At 43.7% G+C, this 19,512-nt stretch overlaps 1 protein-coding gene across 10 annotated transcripts in view; it reads left to right on the forward strand.

The window, feature by feature from the left end:
- CUX1 (cut like homeobox 1) overlaps positions 1–19,512 on the forward strand; it is a 270,331-nt gene that overhangs the window by 119,312 nt on the left and 131,507 nt on the right. For 9 of the 10 annotated variants that reach the window (XM_053995232.1, XM_053995235.1, XM_053995234.1 and 6 more), the window contains exons 4-6: positions 904–982; positions 15,285–15,422; positions 18,786–18,909. In XM_053995232.1, coding sequence (XP_053851207.1) covers positions 904–982; positions 15,285–15,422; positions 18,786–18,909 — 341 coding nt within the window. Of the gene's footprint in view, positions 1–903; positions 983–10,287; positions 10,508–15,284; positions 15,423–18,785; positions 18,910–19,512 lie in introns of those variants that run through there. The other variant, XM_053995238.1, reaches the window with a different exon arrangement.

The following is a 19,512-nucleotide window of genomic DNA, read 5'->3' on the forward strand; positions in this document are numbered from 1 at the left end:
GTAAGCTGCCACAGAGCTGTGTCAGGCTTTCCTGTTTCCCTTTCTGTCCCTCTGCTTTGGAGTATTAATTCACTGGATCTGATCCTGAGTCAGTTTGGTTGTTTATTTTCAATATGAAGCAATAGAAAATCCTCTGCTTTCTACTACAATAGGAAAATACATGTTTACAAAAAAAAGTTGCTGTGGAATAGGTACTTTATTCTCGGAGCCGTTAAGCTGCCTTTCCTTGTAAAATGGAGTTTTAGATGAAAATACAGATGTAGGGGACAATAATAAAATGATAAAAATAAATTCTTAGATGAGTATTGTGTGTGTTACAGAACACAAGGAGAAGCTGGTCAGAGGAGCTCAGGAGTGCAGACTGTGCCTGAGCTGTATTAGAAAACTTCTTTGCATGTAGAAGATTCACAGTTATTTAGTGTTAAGTATCACAGGGTGTTCAACAAGTTCATTTTTCCATCTCCTCAGGGGCTTATTGGAAATAATAGAAAAATCTATTTACCACAATAAAGGCAGAGTGGGACATCAGAAGTGGCCGCAGTTCCGTTTGCTGTGATAGATCTCAATACGTGGTAAAGGAAAACAGTTGTTGAGGAGAGAATCTACCTGGCAAGTACCAGGCTTTTTATGAAGATTTAAAGTAAAGAATCACAACAGGCAGGAGTGGTCATGAAAATATTGATGCTTGTTATTGGGCTGAAAAATGGACTTTATATTCAATACAAATGCAGCAGGAACAGTCTTTTAAGACTGCTTCTATAGGAGCTGTACATAGGAGACATGGATTCCCTTTTCATGTAATTACTAGTTTTACATGAAATTATTAATTTATATTTATAGCTCTGAGTGTGAGAGTTGTATTGGAACAAGTCTTAAAGCTTCTTTTCTCATCTCCCCTTTTAGATTGATGCATTGGGTAAAAGAAGCAAAGAAGCAGAGGCAGCCTTCTTGAATGTTTATAAGAGATTAATTGATGTTCCAGGTAAGCTAATTATTCCCTTATTCTGAGAAACTAATGGTTCATGTTTGTGTGAATGCTACTGGGCATTTTTCCTGCTTTTAATAAGGTAAATACAAGCAATGGTTTGGTTCTGGAACTGACAGACTCCTGTATTGTTTCTAATGGAGAGAACTGTGACTGTGGCACATTTCAGGACTTCTCATTGCATCTACATGTCAATGTTTCTATTAATCAGTTTATATTATTATGATACTCTGTGATCCTCAGTATTTTGTTTGTTAGAGGGTTCAGACAATTTTAACAAAAAAAAAAAAAAAAAGCATCTCGAAGATTCACCAAGAAAAAGCAATACTTGTACTTTTAAAGGATAGAGAAAACTTTTCATGCCTTCCAAGAAAAACAAAAGAAAAAGCCTTACTGAAAAGTAAATCACTACCAAATTTCAGTTCTCTGCAGTGTAAGTGTGATCATAAATTTTATTCAAAGACCTTTATTCTATGTGTTTTCAGCTTCCCTTTTGTTTGGCATACCAACTTTCTTTGTTGGGAATTTGGTTTCAGTTCATTTCTTTTCACATTTTGTGAGTTGATTTTTTTTTGTTTTCCCCAGTGGTAAATAAATAACTGCCTGAGCAGATTTTTCTTTTTGCAGCTGTACCCACAGCTGAGAGGGGCTGAGGAGCCCAAGTCTCCACTGCCACTTCTTGGCCTGACTGAGCTGTTGGCACATGATTCTGTGTGCCATTTTATAGTTTTATAAAACATTAAAATTATATATATAATATTCAAAATACCTCAAGAGAGGTTTTGAGGTGTAATTAATACTTTTAAATACTTTTAAGGCTTCACAGTACCCTGGCCTTCACTGGTTTTACCATTTAAGGAGCGCTTTTCATGCATGCTTCAAATAAAAATTAATTTTTTAATGCTTTAGTTTAATGATTAACTGGTTGAAAGGCCAGTGTTTTCAGATGCTCAGTCTGAGCTAACAAATGTATTTTTTAATGCTTTCCCATTCATAGTTGAGCAGTGCCCAGTGGCCAGTCCCTCTGTAGGGATGCAGGGACTCACCACGCTCTTCCTGGGCCACAACTGCCTCAGGAATGTTGTTTTTAGGTTAGTCAGCTGTGGTCTGTGAGTTTTCCTTCACTTATTTCCTGCTCAGACTCTCAGTAACGTTCTGCTGAGCACAGAACATCTCCCTTTGCCCACCAGCTCATGCTATGGGAGGAGTGGATAACTCAGAGAGGATCCCAACCATCACGAGCAGTTTGCCTGGCACGAGCAGTGTGGGCCTGGGATGGGCACCCACAGCTCTGGCTTGGAAAGAAACCCCTCCATGGAAACATTCCCAACATATCTGCAGCCTGGGAGTCCAGCATGAGCGCTGGGGAGAGGCACTGCAGCCCCTCCATCTCCACACCAACACTCGCTGCAGCTTCCTGCCATAATTTGGTAGGAAGCTGAGTAGGTTTGAGTTGGAGCAGTCTGGCTTTTTTCACGCCTGAGAAGTGGTGTCAAACAAGAGCTGTGTGGGATCCTTCGTGTGCTCTTGTGCAGAAGCTTCTTGCTGAAGCCTGGCACCTCACAGGTGCTGGGATCTGAGCAACAGATCAGACCAAGCCTTGAGGAGAAGGTAGGATTTATATCCGACCCTTGCTGTTGAAATGGTGAGGGACTTTATCAGGACTTCTTTGTAGGAGAAAGAATTTTCTCTTTTCTTTCATTTGCAGAAGCAAAATTTACAGCCCTGCTCCCACGCCCCACAGCCTCTCTCTTGCCCCGCCGTCCCCTGCGCGTGCCTTATGTCACCTGTCACAGAAATATTTATTTGATATTCTTAATATACATAAAATCTTCCTCCTGGCTGAGTTGGGAGTGCAGTGGAGTCTGTGGGATGAGAAATATCTCTGGGTTTTAGGCCCATGCTCTTACCTGGAGGTCTGAGGTAAAAATAAACTCCAGGTTCTCAGAAGTCCAGTCAGTCTCCTGTAGCTGCGTGCAGGCGTAACAAATACTCACAGTTTACAACACAGGCTGCAAGGAGAAGGAAAGCAGCCATTAGGAATGTATGGCACTGGTTTTTGTCACTCTGCTTCATTGTGTTGCTCTTTTTTTTTTTTTCCTTCTCATCCCGTGTAGTCTGCCACGTTGGGCAGTGTCCATGGAGGGTTGGGTGGGTATCCATGGAGAGCTCTCCTTTATAAACAGCCATCGGTGCTCATTTATCACGTGTTGCTTTGCCTCCGTGTGGCTTTACATATCTTTTGACCTGTTCATTTGGTATTTCAAATATTTAGGTACACTTTTAGCTCCCCAATGCTGCTGTGTTTTCTTTTTGGTGTGAGCAGGGAGGATGATGTTTGGGGGAAGCTATGCCTGGAATGCTGCAGAGTGATTATTTAGCATTAAGCATCACTGTTACATGACAAGGGTGCAATTTTATCAGACTTTCAATATCCTTTATAGAACCATATAATAATTGCAGCTGAAGTCTAATTCCCAGCAGCCAATTTTATGGTTCTTGAGGAAAGCGTGTATTTCTCTCCTCAGTAATAATGTGCACACTTTATATAATTAAAAAGGGCTTCTATTTTAATTTTACTATAAAATGATCTGTATTGAAACTCCAGCTACAGTGCTTTATGGATTCAGCAAAGTTTAATCATTTTCTTTCCTGACCTGACCAGAGTTTTCACTCAGACTCACCAGTAAGGAATCTATGGGAAGGGTGGTATTTTACTTGTAAATTTTCCTATGTACATCAGGGGGTTTCTGTTTAAAAGATAAACCAGACATTTTATATATCTCTCTTCAGCTTTATGATGCTGTTAAAATAGCATTATCATTGCTTTGTGCAGCAAAATTTATCCTTCTTAAAGGAAAGCACATGTCAAGGAAAACATTTTGGTTTATGTACATTATACAGCTCAGATCGTTCTGTCTTGCTCGAGACTGAACATTTTTAATTAATGGAATTAATTTTCTCATTTAATTGCCTTATTTTCAGTATGCAGTACAGAGCAAGGGAAAAGCGAATCCTGCCACATGAATTGCACTAATCAACAAGGTTGTCACAACTTACCTTTAAAAATAATGTGAATATATTTATTTTGAAGTAAAGGGAGGTTGGGTCTGTATTTTGAGGAAGTCTTCAAGATTCCTTTGTCTCCAGTTTTATAAAATAAATGTATTATGTTAACACCTTTGGCTTTTAGGGTCTTAATCTTGCAAGCACTTAAAGTGAAATTGGAGCCTTGTTGTGTGTTTGGTGGAGTGGTGTTGCCTTGCAGAAACAGTATATTCAAAATTCTCTTTTCTCTTTAAAGGACAAATAGTAAGCATTAAAAATGCTAAATGTTTTTATTTCGAAAAGGAACTGTGTTCACTACTTTTTTTTTTTTTTAATCAAAATGTCAGTGTAATTTTCAAGTAAAAGTTAAAACATGGAGACCAAGTGGATGCCAGGTGTCAGTGTCTGGTTAAAGTGGTTAAATAGAGTGTTCTTTCTGCAATTACAGCCCAGTGCCACGCTGGATTTGCTCAGTGTTTTGTCTCAGTATTGCTCCTGTGTAGGCAAAGAAACAATTCTGCCTTTAAACACAAACTCTGCTCTCTGGATGTGGCACAATTAAACCCAGTTGGGTTCAGTCAGTAGAACAGGAAAAAACACAGCGTTTTTTCAGCTTATGGACATTTGAGAGTGAGGGATGGTTAATGCAAACTGTTTGCTCTTGGTTTGGAGGGGCTGTGCTGCCTTCCAGGGCTGAGCCAGAAATGGTTTTTGTTTCTCCTTAATGGGAATGAGAAATTCGTCAGGAAACGAAACGACTCTCGGGGTGTAAAAGGGGATGTGTGTGTGGTTTTATTGGAGACTCTTCCCAGCTCTGTGCTGTGATCAGATTGGGTGCTATATAACGTGTGTGATGTGGGTTTAGCTCAGAGGATCTGCTATTGAAAGGAAATGTAACAAAAAACAGAGAAGGTAAAAATAAGATTTTTTTTTTAAAGTGCCCTGTCAAAACAATCAAAAGCAATAACAGTGAAAGATGGCTGAAGTGGAAATTTTATCTTTCCCTTGCTCCTTGCCATCATAAACTGCACACCCAGCCGTAGGGGCTGTGTCTCACAAAGGGGTTTGAAGGAGGAGCAGGCTCCTTCCAAAGGAGTTTTCCACACACCTATCACTACATGTTGTATTTTAGTCTACACACAACCCCAGTTCAGCCTTGCAAATTCCAACTGCCCTGCATAGGGCGTTCTTTTTCCAAAGAATGCTTTACCTGAGAAAACACAAAGTTCTTTTCAAATAAATGATCAGTAAAGCACTAAATAAGTGTGAGGGAATTACTTCCAAAGGCAGAAATGAAAATTATTTGCAGTGCTTGCAAATAATCAGCCATTTATCAGCCTTTGCTTTTTGATTATTTACAACTCTACAGACTTGCACTGCTGCTTGGGCTGTGAGAAGATTTCATTTAAAGTGTATTTGATCAATGTCCTGAGGTTAAAGGTGATGCAAGAGAAAAACAGGTTTGATTTTGGATTTCGTTGGGGGTTTTTTCCCCCCAGAAAGATTATCTGCTGCTTATGTTGGAGGTGATAAATGTGCATGAAGTTGTTGTATTTATGTACATTTTTGGGAAAGTGTAATGTTAAGCAGAAAGGTTGATGGTAAGAAAGTCTGTATAATAAAGACTTTTACAGACCCAGAGTACTCATGATGTGCTAAAATTTCAACCTAGGTACCCCCAGCCTTTTCTGCCTATAGGGAGAGGTGGGTGAATGTAAATTTAGGGGACAATTAAGAAAGGTGAGGGAAAAGAGGTTCACTCTGAGGGACTGCTTAAGCACATCCCAAAGTAGAATACAAAAACAAAAGTTCGAAAAAGTTAATTCTTAGAGTATTCTTGTCTGAGAAAATGGTTAATTGGTTGGCAAAACTGTCTAAAGAGAAAGATCAGGTCATAGTAAACCCTGAGTTGTGGTGCATCGAGGCTGAACAGCACAGATCATTTTTGAGAAATGTTTGGTATCACTGCAGTGTGAAAAATTTTAGGCAGTTCCTCATTTGTTAATAATACATGTCAAAACTGTCACCCTTTTCCCAATAAAATATGTTAGAATAAAACAAAGGACAGACCCATAAAATGAACAAGTTTATGGTTTTGCTGCCCCAGACTGTACAAGGGAAATGCATATTCATAATGTGCCTTTTCTCAACCTTTGAGGGAAAGAAAAACAATATTACAGTGAGTACTCTCAGGGGGAAAGGAAGCAAAATGAACTTGCTCACGGACACAGAAGTGGCACAGACACCCCTCAAATGCAGCAGTCGGATGTCTCTCTAAACACACTTGAAATCCAATAAAATTAAGCAGAGAATTGAGCATCATTAATACTTGAAAGAGTGAAAAGCCATAAACCCCTGTGGCTGCAGGCAGTGATTTAGCTGGTGAGTGGATCCCATCTGAAGCCAAAATCCTTGATGCTTTCACCTGCGTGTTTAGAACAGGTAAAAAGAAGGAGTTGCACAAACAGGAAAATCTGGAAGCTAAGTTAAAAATTATGGACTGTAGAAATTTAGTGATTCTCCCCAAAGTGTTCTGCAAATCTGCAAGGGGTGCCTGAGTGGGAGTGAGAGGGAGAGTTTAGAAGTCCCGACTGCAGAGGGGAGATTTGAGCAGAGTTCTCAGAGGGGCAGAGCTGCCACTGTTTCATGTTCCAGAATATCCCGGATCGCCTGAGAAGCTGCTCCAGCCTTGGCAGTGCAGTGCTGAGGAATGTGCAAGCAGCTCATAATCACTTCAGCCTCCTTCCCTGTGGGGCTGGAATTGCGAGCCACAGCACAGCGTGCAGTTTGGGATGTGTGCAGGGTGAGTGCACGCTGGTAGGGCAGCACTGTTAGTGTTACACAGCTCTTTTCAGATGGAGCACAAAGTCCTGGCCAGTTCCCGTCTTTAGAACTCATTCACTTTATCCTTCTGTTTTGAAACCCATGCCAAAATAACTGAAAATATTTCTGTTACCTGAATACGTGGCTTGAAGTTGGGCTTGCCTGATCACATACTTTTTTCTCCAGTTTTTCCTGTTGAATTAATAATTGGATAAATTCCTTTGTAAAAGCTGAAATAAATATTCAGAGGAAGAAATATCCCTAAAGCATTCACTTTAAAAAATTTATTGTGTGGTTGTCAAGCCCTATTTTACTTGGTAGGCTGGAGGCATGGAAGGAAGAGAGAAGGTGCAGATAAGAGGAAGGATGCAGTGAGTAGGAGCAGGGAGAACGTTCAGCAGAAGGAGATATCCCAGCAGAGATCCCTGGGGAAGGGGCTGTGTTCACCTGCAGGGTGTCACCACAGCCCTTCGGAAGATGTTGCTGCAGGGAGAGATTTAGAGCAGCCCAAAGGCTGGGAATATCGGACTTTCCCTTTCTCGGTTGCAGGAATGTGAACTGGAATTAGGATAAACCCCAGCTTTTGGAGGGTTTATTGCTAAGTCTGTTCAGAAGCTTTTAGGAGAAAGAAGGGATGAATATAGCAGAAATGCTTTCAAACATAGTAGAAGGCTCTTTTTTCTTTTATAATCTCAAAGTAGGAGAAATGAAACTTGAAGTACGAGTGTTTTTCTATAACTGTCCTTTGCACTGAGCTCGAAGTGTGAGTAGAAATTCCATGGTCCTGGGCCATTACTGGAACATTAACAATCAAATTGGAGCCTTTTCAGTTGCAGTGGCTTCTCTTGTAACTCATTAGGTTCTTTTTCAGCTGACAAAGCGCCATCAAATACTGCCCTACCTATTGTGCAAACCCCACGTTTAATATTAAAAACTCTTCTGAGGATTTACTTTGGTTACTCCTTTGAAAATAGAGGGAACTGCAGTGTAGTTCATGAAGGAGTCAATCATTTACTCTGCCTTACATGATTTTTTTTGACTCTAGGATTGTGATGCATCTCAATCTGGGGCATCTTTCTGGCAGTAACCATTCCCGAGCTGGGAGATAAATAAAGGATGTTTTTAAATAATAGCCCACAAGATGTAAAGAGCACACTCTGGGAGGGATCTGTATGATTGTGGTCACATTGCCTGCACACCATCCCGTGCTGTTTCATTTAACCCTGCAAGCTTTGAGGACCTCGTGCCGTGATTAATGGGGAGGAAAGGCGCCGGTCTGCTGCCACTCCCCCGTCCCCACGCAGGGGGGTCCCATCAGTCTGCCTTTGCTGCTTCCAGAGGTCGGCAGAATTTGGGATTCGGCTTTTTTTTTTTTTTTTTTTTTTTTTTTTTTCTGGTAAGGAAAATGAGAGTTCCTCACCCTCTTGTGGGCACTTTGAATTCCCTGGTTCAGCCTGCACAGAATGCTCTGACAGCCAGAGGGTGAACAGAATGCTGTTAAAAAGTGGAAAAAAAATAAAAGGAAGTCACAGATCCCAGTCCTGTGGGATGGGAGAGTAAGAAAATATGTATAATTCTTGATTGAAGGAAGAACCTTTTCATGGTTTTTATGAAGTGAGGAGTTGGAGAGATGATGAGCTTTGTTTCAAATGGAATTACGGCTATAACTCTTCTGTCCCTGGGCTACCAGAGTCATAGGGGAACGGGAGCAAAGCTATCATTTATTCCATGAAATCTTTGTCTCAGTCTCTCTAGGCTATTTCAATTTACCCCTGAAATTTCTGGGGAATAATTAATGAATTAATTAAGTATGCTGTGAGGTGTTTGAATATTCAAAAGCTACAATGTAATTATTATTTTTTCTAAAACACATTTTCAGATTATTTTCAGACATGCAGTCTCCCACGAAAGCAGTCACTGCATCAGAAGCTCTTGGAGCTTCTCCGTGTCTGTAATCCAGGGATCATTCTCCGGCAGGAGCACTCCCTGCAAAGAGCAGTGCTGCATTTAGGAACGGGAAAAAAACTTCCTTTACTTCGTGACCGAAGTATTGTGACAGCGGGGCTGAACTCCTGGCCCCTTGAAAAAGTTAAATGGCGTTAATAAAGTTGTGTTTTAAGAGGATTATTATTTTTTCCACTCCCTTATCGTTTCGTGTGGGCGTTTCTGGTGAGCGATCACCGAGAGCTTTGCTTACAGCGGGGTTTGGGCAACACAAACTCAGTCGCGTTGAAAGAGACGCGTTGCCTTCCTTGAATTATTTTTAGATCCCAACCTTAGGAAACACATTTCCAGTGATATAAATTATTAACTGCCCCTGTAGTTCTGGCACTGTTTCATAACTTGCTTTCTTATCATTTCCAGTGTTACAGGCCTGTAAATGAAGGGGGGGGGGGGGTATTAAAAGGCAAGTCCTTTGTTTTGGAAGAGGCTCTTTAGGAGCTCCATGTTATGGAATAGAGTCAAAGGAAAAGAGAAGAGGTTTAATTTAGATGTTAGGAAGGAATTGTTCCCTGGGAGGGTGGGGAGGCCCTGGCACAGAGCAGCTGTGATCCCTGGATCCCTGGAAGTGTCCAAGGCCAGGTTGGACAGGGCTTGGAGCCACCTGGGCTAGTGGAAGGTGCCCCTGCCCATGGCAGGGGATGGAACGAGATGAGCGTTAAGCTCCCTTCCAACCCAAACCATTCTGATTCTGTGATTTCTATGAATGTATTTTGCGAATAAGCCGAGAACGAACCTCGGGCAGCGCAGAGCGGAGCGCTGTGCTCTCGTGCAGCCCCTGGCCCATCCCTGGGGGGGTCTCACCGCACGGAAAGACCCCGTTTGTGGCGATTTTACAGCGTGTGAGGAGCCCCCCGGCACCGCTCCGGCACCCGCGGCCGCCGCCCGATCCGCCCGCGCTGCGATCCAGGCCGGGCTTTGCCGCTCTCCCCGCCGCGCTCCGGGCCGGGGCCGGCCGGGGGTGCCGGGGGTTCCTGAGGGGTCCGGCGGCCACTCCGGGGTGCCGGGGGTTCCTGAGGGGCCGGCGGCCACTCCGGGGTGCCGGGGGTTCCTGAGGGGTCCGGCGGCCACTCCGGGGTGCCGGGGGTTCCTGAGGGGTCCGGCGGCCACTCCGGGGTGCCGGGGGTTCCTGAGGGGTCCGGCGGCCACTCCGGGGTGCCGGGGGTTCCTGAGGGGGCCGGCGGCCACTCCGGCGTGCCGGGGGTTCCTGAGGGGTCCGGCGGGCACTCCGGGGTCCGAACAGCACCTCCGGGGCTCCGGGCAGCACCGCCGGGGATCTCTGCGTTCCCTCCGGGGTTCGGGCCGTTCCTCCGGGGGTCCCGGTGCTCCCTCCCGGCGGGGCTGTCGGAGCCCGTTCCTCGGGACTGCTCCCGCCCAGCAGCGCTCCGCAGCCCCGGGCTTCAATATATATATATATATATATTTATATAAATAGATATGGGGAGAGAGGGTAATTTGGCCCTGCGCACTGCAAATTGTACATTTAAACAATGGCACAGTTTTTCCACTCCGTTTGGCAAACCCCGCCGCCAGCCCCTCGGTGTTGTCGGGGGTCCTCACCCCTCACGGCAGCAGCAGCCACGGCCGAAGGGTTAAACATAAACTTTAAACATTCCCTGTCCCGCAGGAGCTCCTTTTCCAGGACCCGAGGTGGGTTTTTCCCCCCTCTCCTTAAATAACGAGGGTGGTCCCAGCATACTCTATATCGAGACAGCTTTTCATCAGTTGCTCATCAGCATGCTAATTGCTGTATGACTAATTATGCCCTGAATTCCAGTTGATTTTCTTAATGAGACAGCTGGGTTAATTATGTAATCGTATGATTACATTAGCCCAGAGTGCCCTGGCGAAAAGGAAGGCGGGCGGGAGTGGGATGTCAGCGGGCGAGGGGCACGGGGGCAGCCGCGGTCATTTTGGCCGTAATGATCGGGGAGGGCAACCCGCGATTGTTTACACCGGGATGGGACTGCTGGCACCGCATGCTGTGCCTTCTTCAGCTCCCAGGATGAGGGAGCAACGGGGGTTCTTCAGCAGAATTCACTTGGGAAGTTCAGGCAGCCAGCGTGGCCCTGTTGTAACTCGGGGATTGAGGCTGGGCTTGGGCTGAGCGATGTGGGGTGGGGGTTGGACTGTAGAGTCATGGAATATCCTGGGCTGGAAGGGCCCCACGAGGATCATCAGTCCAACTGGCCCCAACAATCCCACCCTGGGCATCCCTGAGAGCATTGAGTCCAAACATTCCTGGAGCTCTGGCAGCCTTGGGGCCATGGCCATTCCCTGCAAAACCTGGGCAATGCCCACCACCCTCAAGGGAGAACCTTCTCTTGATATCCAACCTAAACCTCCCCATACACAGCTCCAGCCATTCCCTCCTGCTGTCCCTGGTCACAGAGAGCCGAGATCAGAGCTGCAGACCCCAGTGAGTCTCTCCTCAGTCTCCTCCAGCTGAACAAACCAAGTGCCCTCAGCTGCTCCTTGTGCGGCCCCTCCCGACCCTTCACCATCTGCTGTCCCTCCTTTGGACGCTCTCTAGCAGCTTTATATCTTTCTTACATTGTAACACTCAAAACTGCACCCAGGGTGCTGAGGGACGGTCTCGTGTAATGAGTAGTTCAGGTAAAATCAATCTTAGTGTTTCTTTTAAAATTGTTTGTGAAGTCAGTACTTTACACACCTAAAGAGCAGCAAAAAAAAGGTTCTCTTTTTCTACTGTTGAAAAAAGATTCATCGTCAGGGCACGTGCGTGGTGTGAGAGCAGCCTGAGAGGTGTTGCTGCGGCTGCGTCGCACCAGCTCGTTTGATGTGAAGTATTAACTGCTATTAAAAAATCACTTCACATTTGTAACATTAATTCTTTTCATGTCTGTGTCCACTGAAACGTGTCCATCCTCCTCCTTTGTGGGGACAGGAGCTCCTCTGCCAGGGGACAGCGAGGTGTGTCCCAGCAATGAGCAGGGATGTGCCCAGGGCTCTGCAGTCCTGGGGAAGGAGAGGCAGGAACGGGCTCTGCAGGGTTGGAAATTGGCGGTTTCTGTTTCTGCTGTGGTGGCGTGGAGGAAACCTCATCAGGGATCGGATCCAGATGTGCTGGGCTGCCTGCAAGCACAGGATGCAGGGGGCTTCTCTGTGGGTATGGCACTCAACAAGTGGATTAGGAGAAATGAGCAGAGTAGGAAGCAGGAGGAAAAAATGCACTAAATTTAGTGTAAAAATAGATATCTCAATCTACTCTTGGGCAGTAATGATCTTGCAAAATGCTTCTTCAAGTTTTGGATGATCAGATCCCTTTTACTAATTTTTTCTTTTCTTTTTTTTTTTTTTTTCATTTATCCTGTTACCAGCAGGGATTCTGGAATTTCACAAGAGAAAATTCAAAGCAAGGGAATAATGTATGATGAGGTTTCCATATTTCAGTGTACAGCAAGGTGATTTTTCTCTGTTACAGACCACAGAAAGGGCATTTCCTTTGCTGCCTCTCTCCGTAAGCCAGGGCCAGTTGAATTTTTTTGAGCCGTATATGCCTGTTGTTTGTGTAATGAATCAAAAGTTTTGGTCCATTGCTTGTTTAAAAATTCAGTGACCTCCTGTTAAATGGCATGAAACATACTTTGCAAACCTGGTTAATATAAAAAGGTATGCTTTTCCATGCATGCATGTGTTGGGAAAAGGAGAGTGTTTTTATTTATTTTTAATCTGCTCCACTCAGGTAGGAAAAAAGCCATTGTGACTGTAAGGTTTATACTTGTTTCAGGTTAATTGGTGTTTATAAATACTACAGAAATAACAGGTTTTTAGGTTTTTCAAGCCAAAAGAGCATGTTGGAGCTTGCCATGAGAAATTATTTTTCTCTCTGCCCAAAATGTCTTGGTTGGTCATTTTATTGTTGTACAACGATTAGTTTTCTTTAATGCAGTTTATAAAAATAAAGTCTAAGAGGTGCTTCACCCATGGGTTTTTTTTACATGTCCTCCAGCAGTATTTGGTGGCTGCAGGCCATTAGTCCTTCAAATAGGCTCTAGTGAAGTTTGAAGTTTAATGCACAGAGACTTTTTTTACATTTTGTTTGTTCTGCCGCTGTTTTGCTACTCAAACATTAACCTTTAATAGAGCTAAATTAAATATACATGTCCTGATGAATAATTATGAGATTGCAAGCATTTTCATTTTGTACACAAAGCTTCTCAGGGATTGCAAATTTGACTAAAGATTTAGTCATTATTCACTTTATAATGCCCGTGTTATTTTTGTCTTTTAATTCTTGGCTGATTTCAATATAAAAAGCCCTGTGTATTAGGAGCAAAATACCTCTTGTGGGTGTCCCGGCTTTTTACAACGGGCGTGTTAAAATGAGAGTGGGGGAAAGTGCACCCACAATTTTGTCAAGTTCAGTTTCTTTCATCGTGGCACTATTTCACAGAAATACCCACAGCTGAAGCTTAAGATCCCGGGCCCGACAGGATTCGTGGTTTCTGTAACAATTTAAGACGTGGCCAGAGCGAGACAATCCGGCCTTTCTTTGTGCTCAGCAGATGAATGTCCCGGGCTGGCTCTTGGGGGGATGCTGCGCTGCAGGAGTGTGACAAAACGCTCCTTGCAGAGGAAGGTCAGGGACCTCCATGGGAGCAGGGGAATGTTGTGACAGCCCACACCGTAATAGGACCATCCATAAATACTGCAGAGCCTTCACCTCGTGCTACTGCTGCCACTTCAGCTCTCTGTTTAATTCCTTACCTGTGCCCCCCTGTCTCTGCCACAATAACATTTTAAGTTTGATTTATTATAAATATTTTAATACAGATAATAATAACGAAAAGTATTTGGCCTAAAAAGCATAAATGAAAAAGCTATGTAGTCATAAACTATGTATGTACAGAGAACAGATGACAAGCAACCTAGATTTTGTATTATGAACAGGGTAATGCCATAAGCTGTTGAAGAACCCAAGTAACAAAATGCAGCAGGCTGCTACTTAGAATGTCTCTGAGTTCAACATAACCCAGTGCTATTCTTTTATAAACTATGCAACAACGCTGGCATATTGAAAAAACACACAGGCTCATGCTTAATGTGTTAACAGAGGTACAATAGACTTATTATGTGTTTCCAGAGACTGGAACTGAGGGTGGTCTGAAAAATTAATGACTGTGGTGGTTGAAAATTAAGTGAACTCCCTAATATATACTGTTGTTGATCCACTGAGTTTGGTGTTTAGCATTCCTCAACAGGAGACTAAATCTTTGCAGCCATTTCACAAGAGATGCTGGCGCCCATAGCAGAAATATATTCAATAATCTTTTATCAGTCCATCACACTCCAGAGTTTTCCTATCCTGACTGGGAAGAAGTCCCAGAATAAATCACACATGCACGTGTCAGGTGTGTGCTGAGAACCCTCTTTACCAGAAGGGGATGAACATCAGAGAATTAATACTGAGAGGACGTTTGATTAATAGTGTAAAAGAAAGGGAGATCCAAACCCAAGGTTCATGGAATTGATTACATCCACGCATTGTTTCTGATTGTTATTTATCTGTCAATTAGAAAAAGTACCACTCAGATCTCCATGGTCACAGAGCTTGTTTGAGCTCTGCTGTGCGGGAGGGCACAGTTTGCTTCAGAAATTCACTCCTGCACAAGCAGAGGCCTGTGAGGGACGGTAGCTGTCAGTGAGCTGTGCAGTTTGATTGCTTTTCATCCAAAAATTCTCATTTTGCAGTAAAAAAATGTGAAGCTTAAAACTTTCACATGCCTTTGTATCATGACTGTCTGCACCCAGGAACTCTGTCCTGGGGATTAGTGCCAGGATGAAGAAACCGTGTCCAAATTTCATGGAATCCCAGAATGGTTTGGGTTGGAAGGGACCTCAAAGCTCATCCCACTCCACCCCATCCCCTCCCTTGGGTGGGGACACCTTCTACTGTCCCAGGCTGCTCCAAGCCCTGTCCAACCTGGCCTTGGACACTTTCAGGGATCCAGGGGCAGCTACAATCAGGGCAGGCTGTGCTGGGACCTCAGCACCCTCACAACCAAGATTTTTTTCCCACTATTCCATCTCTCCCTGCCCTCTGGCAGTGGGAAGCCATTCCCCCTTGTCCTGTCACTCCATCCCTTGTCCCAAGTCCCTCTCCAGCTCTCTTGGAACCCCTTTCGGCACTGGAAGGGGCTTTAAGGTCTCCCCAGAGCTTTTTCTTCTCCAGGCTGAACACCCCCAGCCCTCTCAGCTCTGTATTTAAAGGGAACATAGATAGAATGAAATATTTCTGGTTTTTTTAAGTTTGCAGGATATATGATGTGAAGAATGTACAGGTCTAATAACTCAAAGAAGGGCCCTGCTGGCACCAAAATGGAGAAAAAAGGACACTTGTGCTCCGAACTGCTTGGGTCGCAGAAGTGTTCCTGTTACATTTTATTTACTGTTTCTTTTTCAGATCCGGTTCCAGCCTTGGATTTAGGACAGCAGCTTCAGCTGAAGGTTCAACGCATGCACGATATTGAAACAGAAAACCAGAAACTTAGGGAAACTCTGGAGGAATATAATAAAGAATTCGCCGAGGTGAAAAATCAGGGTAGGTTGCAACCATATTATCAGCTCTTAATGCACACTGAAATTTGAAGACAGAAATGGTATTCAGTTTTATTTCTTAAAGGTAGAAATTCAGTAGAGAAAGTGCAATAGTCTATTAGGGTCACTTCTGTATTTGTGTGTGGAGATGGGCTTTGGGCAGACTCTTTGGATTTCTTCAAATTTTCATTTACTGTAGCACCAAGTCAGAGGATGGAGATGTTATTCTGCATATTTGGTTGTAGCCTTCAGCACTGAAAATTTCACCTGACGTTATTTGTGACATTTTCTGAGAGGCAGTGCTGGTACTGACATCAGGCTGAACGTGGGTGTTGGTACTTGCAGGATGTGCAGCTTGCAGAGACAAACAAAAAATTGAGTATTTTGTACCCAGATATGAATCTGTACAAAATGGAACTTTTTCTGTACTATTTTCCCTTATCTAAATGTACTAGTGCAGTACATTCAGATATGCACTTTATTTTTACTCTAGAGACCATCCATAGAGCAATGTAAATACAAGCTATTACTGTTAAATTATTTAAGTTTTAATGAGACTAAAGTACATAAAAATACATGAAAATCTCAATGAGATTTAAAGCCTGTTGGCTTTAAGACTGCTTAAGTTTTCTTGTGATTCAGTTTCCTGCACCAGGAAAAAAAAATTTTCCCAGCCATACACTTAGCTGCCCGTCCATGGGACTTTTCATTTCCACCTTTAATGCCCAGTTCTGGATGGTGGAAAGGTAAATTTTCTTGGCATTTGGAAAACTGGAGATTTTAATTTGTTTTTTATATTATGGAACTGTTGCACCCAAATAACATTTGAAAGCTGCGTTAGCAACTAAGTTGATTTTGTTAAATCTCATTTTTTGCTGAGGGAACACCTACGCAGTTATATATTTTGGAATATATACTTTTTTTGATGTAGAGGGTGTGACCCCTGGAGAGGACAGGTATCAGCATGCCAGGATTTGGGCTGGACTGCAGGAGATGTCATGTTGGAACTGTAATGCTCTAAGCAAAACTGTATTTTTTGCTGGAAATGTACAATCATTGCAGTTCACTGTGCAGAGTTTTCCTGAGGCTGTGCATCCAGTACATCCAAGCATGACACGGGGGTTCATCCCACAAAGTGGAAAAGCTCTTGACTTGTAGAGTTTTTTGCTACAACCACTCATAACTGACATTTCTGATTTTCCCTGGTGTGCTGGAACTTCCTTTCCATTTCCCCACTGTGGCCTTTGCGTTGTTTTTCACTCCAGTGCAGTGGTTTTACTCTCAGTTTCAAACAGGGATTAATAAGCTATCCAGGGAAAAGGCTGTTGTTAGCTGAGGGTGCTTTGATCAGTTAATCTCTTTGTTTGGAGGGCTGGTATGAGCTCTACGGTGCCTGTAAGAACTTCTTCCAAAACTGGTATAAATGGCAGTGCCTGACAAGCTGTAGCTGACCTGAGCACTGAAGAAGGCACTTAGTGCTTCAAGCAATGTAGAGCATTCAGCTGTACTGTCCAGCACATCTGTTGTTAGGTGCTTAAAGGTAAAATCAGATTTTATTACCAAAGTTACGTTCCCCCCATGTTTGTGCACTTCTTGCGTTCATTTTCGTAGTTTTGTTTTCTTCTAAAATGAGTCATTGAAACTTAGTCAAGGTGCAATTATATGCATTTCCATGAGATTATTTTGCTCTCTGCTTCTCCATATACCAGAATATTTTTGCAGATTTATATCTGAAAAATAGAAAGGTGTTTATATAAAATAGAAACACCTGGAGCAGAGGTGGCCCAGGAGGGAGTGCAGCCCCCTTTCCCCACAGGAGCAGCATCCTAATGTCAGTGCAAAGGAGCATCCTTTGCTTATTCAGGAAGAGATCAGGACTTGTATGACTTCCCAGATCTCAGGGAAGAATTTCCCTTTGCTTAAGAAAAAAAAAAGAGGTGACGTGTCCTTTTCACGGCCTGTTACTCAGTAATGAGCCTCAGCTGATTTCTGCACAGCCAGCAAAATCCTGCTCCTTCAGGCAGAGGCAGCTGCTTTGCTGGCAAGCATTTTTACCACTCTTCCTCCCTTTTTTGTGGTCACAGTGGCTCAAGCTGCCTTTGGTAGTGCCCAGACAGCAGATCATGTCACCAGCTACCTCCTGTCTGCTTCACAGCTCCCTGCTCAGCTCTCCACATCAGGATTTTGAAAAGATTATGTGTGGGTTTGTGTAATATTACTGAGGTTTTTTTACCCCCAAGCCCATAGGGTTTATTTTGCATATTAGGGTTTGTCTTCCTGAGATGTTTCTGCAGAATATGAAACTTTACACATCCAGAAGTTTTTATTTTTTTCCTCAAGCATTATTAATGGTATCTGTTAATAAGCTGATGTCTTTAACCCCCCCTGCATCCCGGTGTGAGTACTCTGAACTGTGTTGCTGCTGTGAGTCTTCTGGCAGTCCAAAGCTTTTTCCAAATTCCATTATTGTTACAAAGCATACTCTGGTGGATGTGCTGCTTTTCCTCTTCTGAGCCCTATAAGGATTCAGTCCTTTCCTGTGGGTGGGCTTTCACGTAGGAGCAGATCAGAGCACGTAAGGAGATGCTGAGCTGTAGCTCTGCAGGTTTCTACATCTGCTCCCATCCACTGCTGGGCATGGGGAAATGCAGGAGAGCTCCTTTATCCTTAGAAAGGGTTCTGCAAATTCCCTGGAAGGCTGCAAGTGTCTCAGAAAGTTAAAATAGTCGATGTTTGGGTGTAAACCCTGGGGTGGAGGACGAGGCAGCGACAACAACCGGGACATGCAGAGCTCCAGTGCCTGCTGTGAATGCAGCAGTTGGATCCCAAGTGCCAGGTTTCTCATCAGCTGGGAAGCAGAACAGAGCTGTATCCCAGATACCTGTTCAGTTAGTGTGAGATTGCATCTGTGCATGAACCATGGTGGGACTGCCTCTTAGTGCATGAGCACAGCCAGGTGAATGAAGTGTCCTGTGTGTAAATGCATACTTAAACCTACACTGGGACTTTATTAATCTTCTCTCAGCACTGAGCTAATTTTAGGCTAGTCAATAAAGTGATATTATATTTTACAATTGATTTTTTTTTCCTTCTTTTTTTAAAAAAAAATTTGTGTTAGAGGAACCTTCTTCTTCTTCACTCTGCTTTCCAGCAAACTCCATTGATCCTTCTCAACCTAAACACTTAAAGTTCAATTTAACATTTAGGGAGTAAAAGGTCTCCAAAGGGACTCATATCCATTGATTTTGTGTCAGAGTTGAAGAGCTAAAGTTTAAAACACACTGAGCCTACAGGGTAAAGCAAGCCTTGTGTTGTGGAACCACGTGGAGCTGTGTAAACTCATTCTTCCCCTATTGTTTTCCTGCAGAGGTTACAATAAAAGCACTTAAGGAGAAAATCCGAGAATATGAACAGACCCTGAAGAACCAAGCAGAGAACATAGCCCTTGAAAAGGAACAAAAGTTACAAAATGATTTTGCGGAGAAGGAGAGGTGAGTGTGTGTGTGTGTGTGTGTCTGGGGGTGTGTGTGTGTGTGTCTGGGGGTGTGTGTGTGTGTGTCTGGGTGTGTGTGTGTGTGTCTGGGTGCTGGGGAGGAGCAGAGAGGTATTTTTCTGTTTAATCTTCCCAGCCAGGACTGGTGGCTGGAGACAGCTCATCCATTGAGTGATTCCGAGGATTTATGCCTTTGACACGAGATCATTTGACACTCAGCTTTGCCCAGGAAAACAGTCAGGGGAGTGTGGAAGTGAAACAAGGACAGATTGTCTCTTCTCTGTGGTGTGGTGGGGGGGTGTCACGTTCAGGAGGGTGCAAACCTGCTTTTATTCTTCCCTGGCTGTAGTGTCCTCTGTGACACCCATTAGACACTCTGTGTCTTCATTAGCCTGTGTGTCACAGGCTCTGCAGCCCTGGGCTGGGGCAGATGAGCCACTGCACCCACAGCCAGGGCCAGGGATGCACCACCCCTGCTCCCCTGGGAATGCCTGAGACAGGGGATGTCTTCCTGAATTATCCTGGGAAGGTTTGCATCTTCCTCCATGCCAAAAATAAGAAGGGTTTTTTTTTTTTTTTTTTAAAAAGACATTTTGGAAGA

The sequence above is a fragment of the Vidua macroura genome, chromosome 20, assembly GCF_024509145.1.
Source record: "Vidua macroura isolate BioBank_ID:100142 chromosome 20, ASM2450914v1, whole genome shotgun sequence".
NCBI lineage: Eukaryota > Metazoa > Chordata > Aves > Passeriformes > Viduidae > Vidua > Vidua macroura.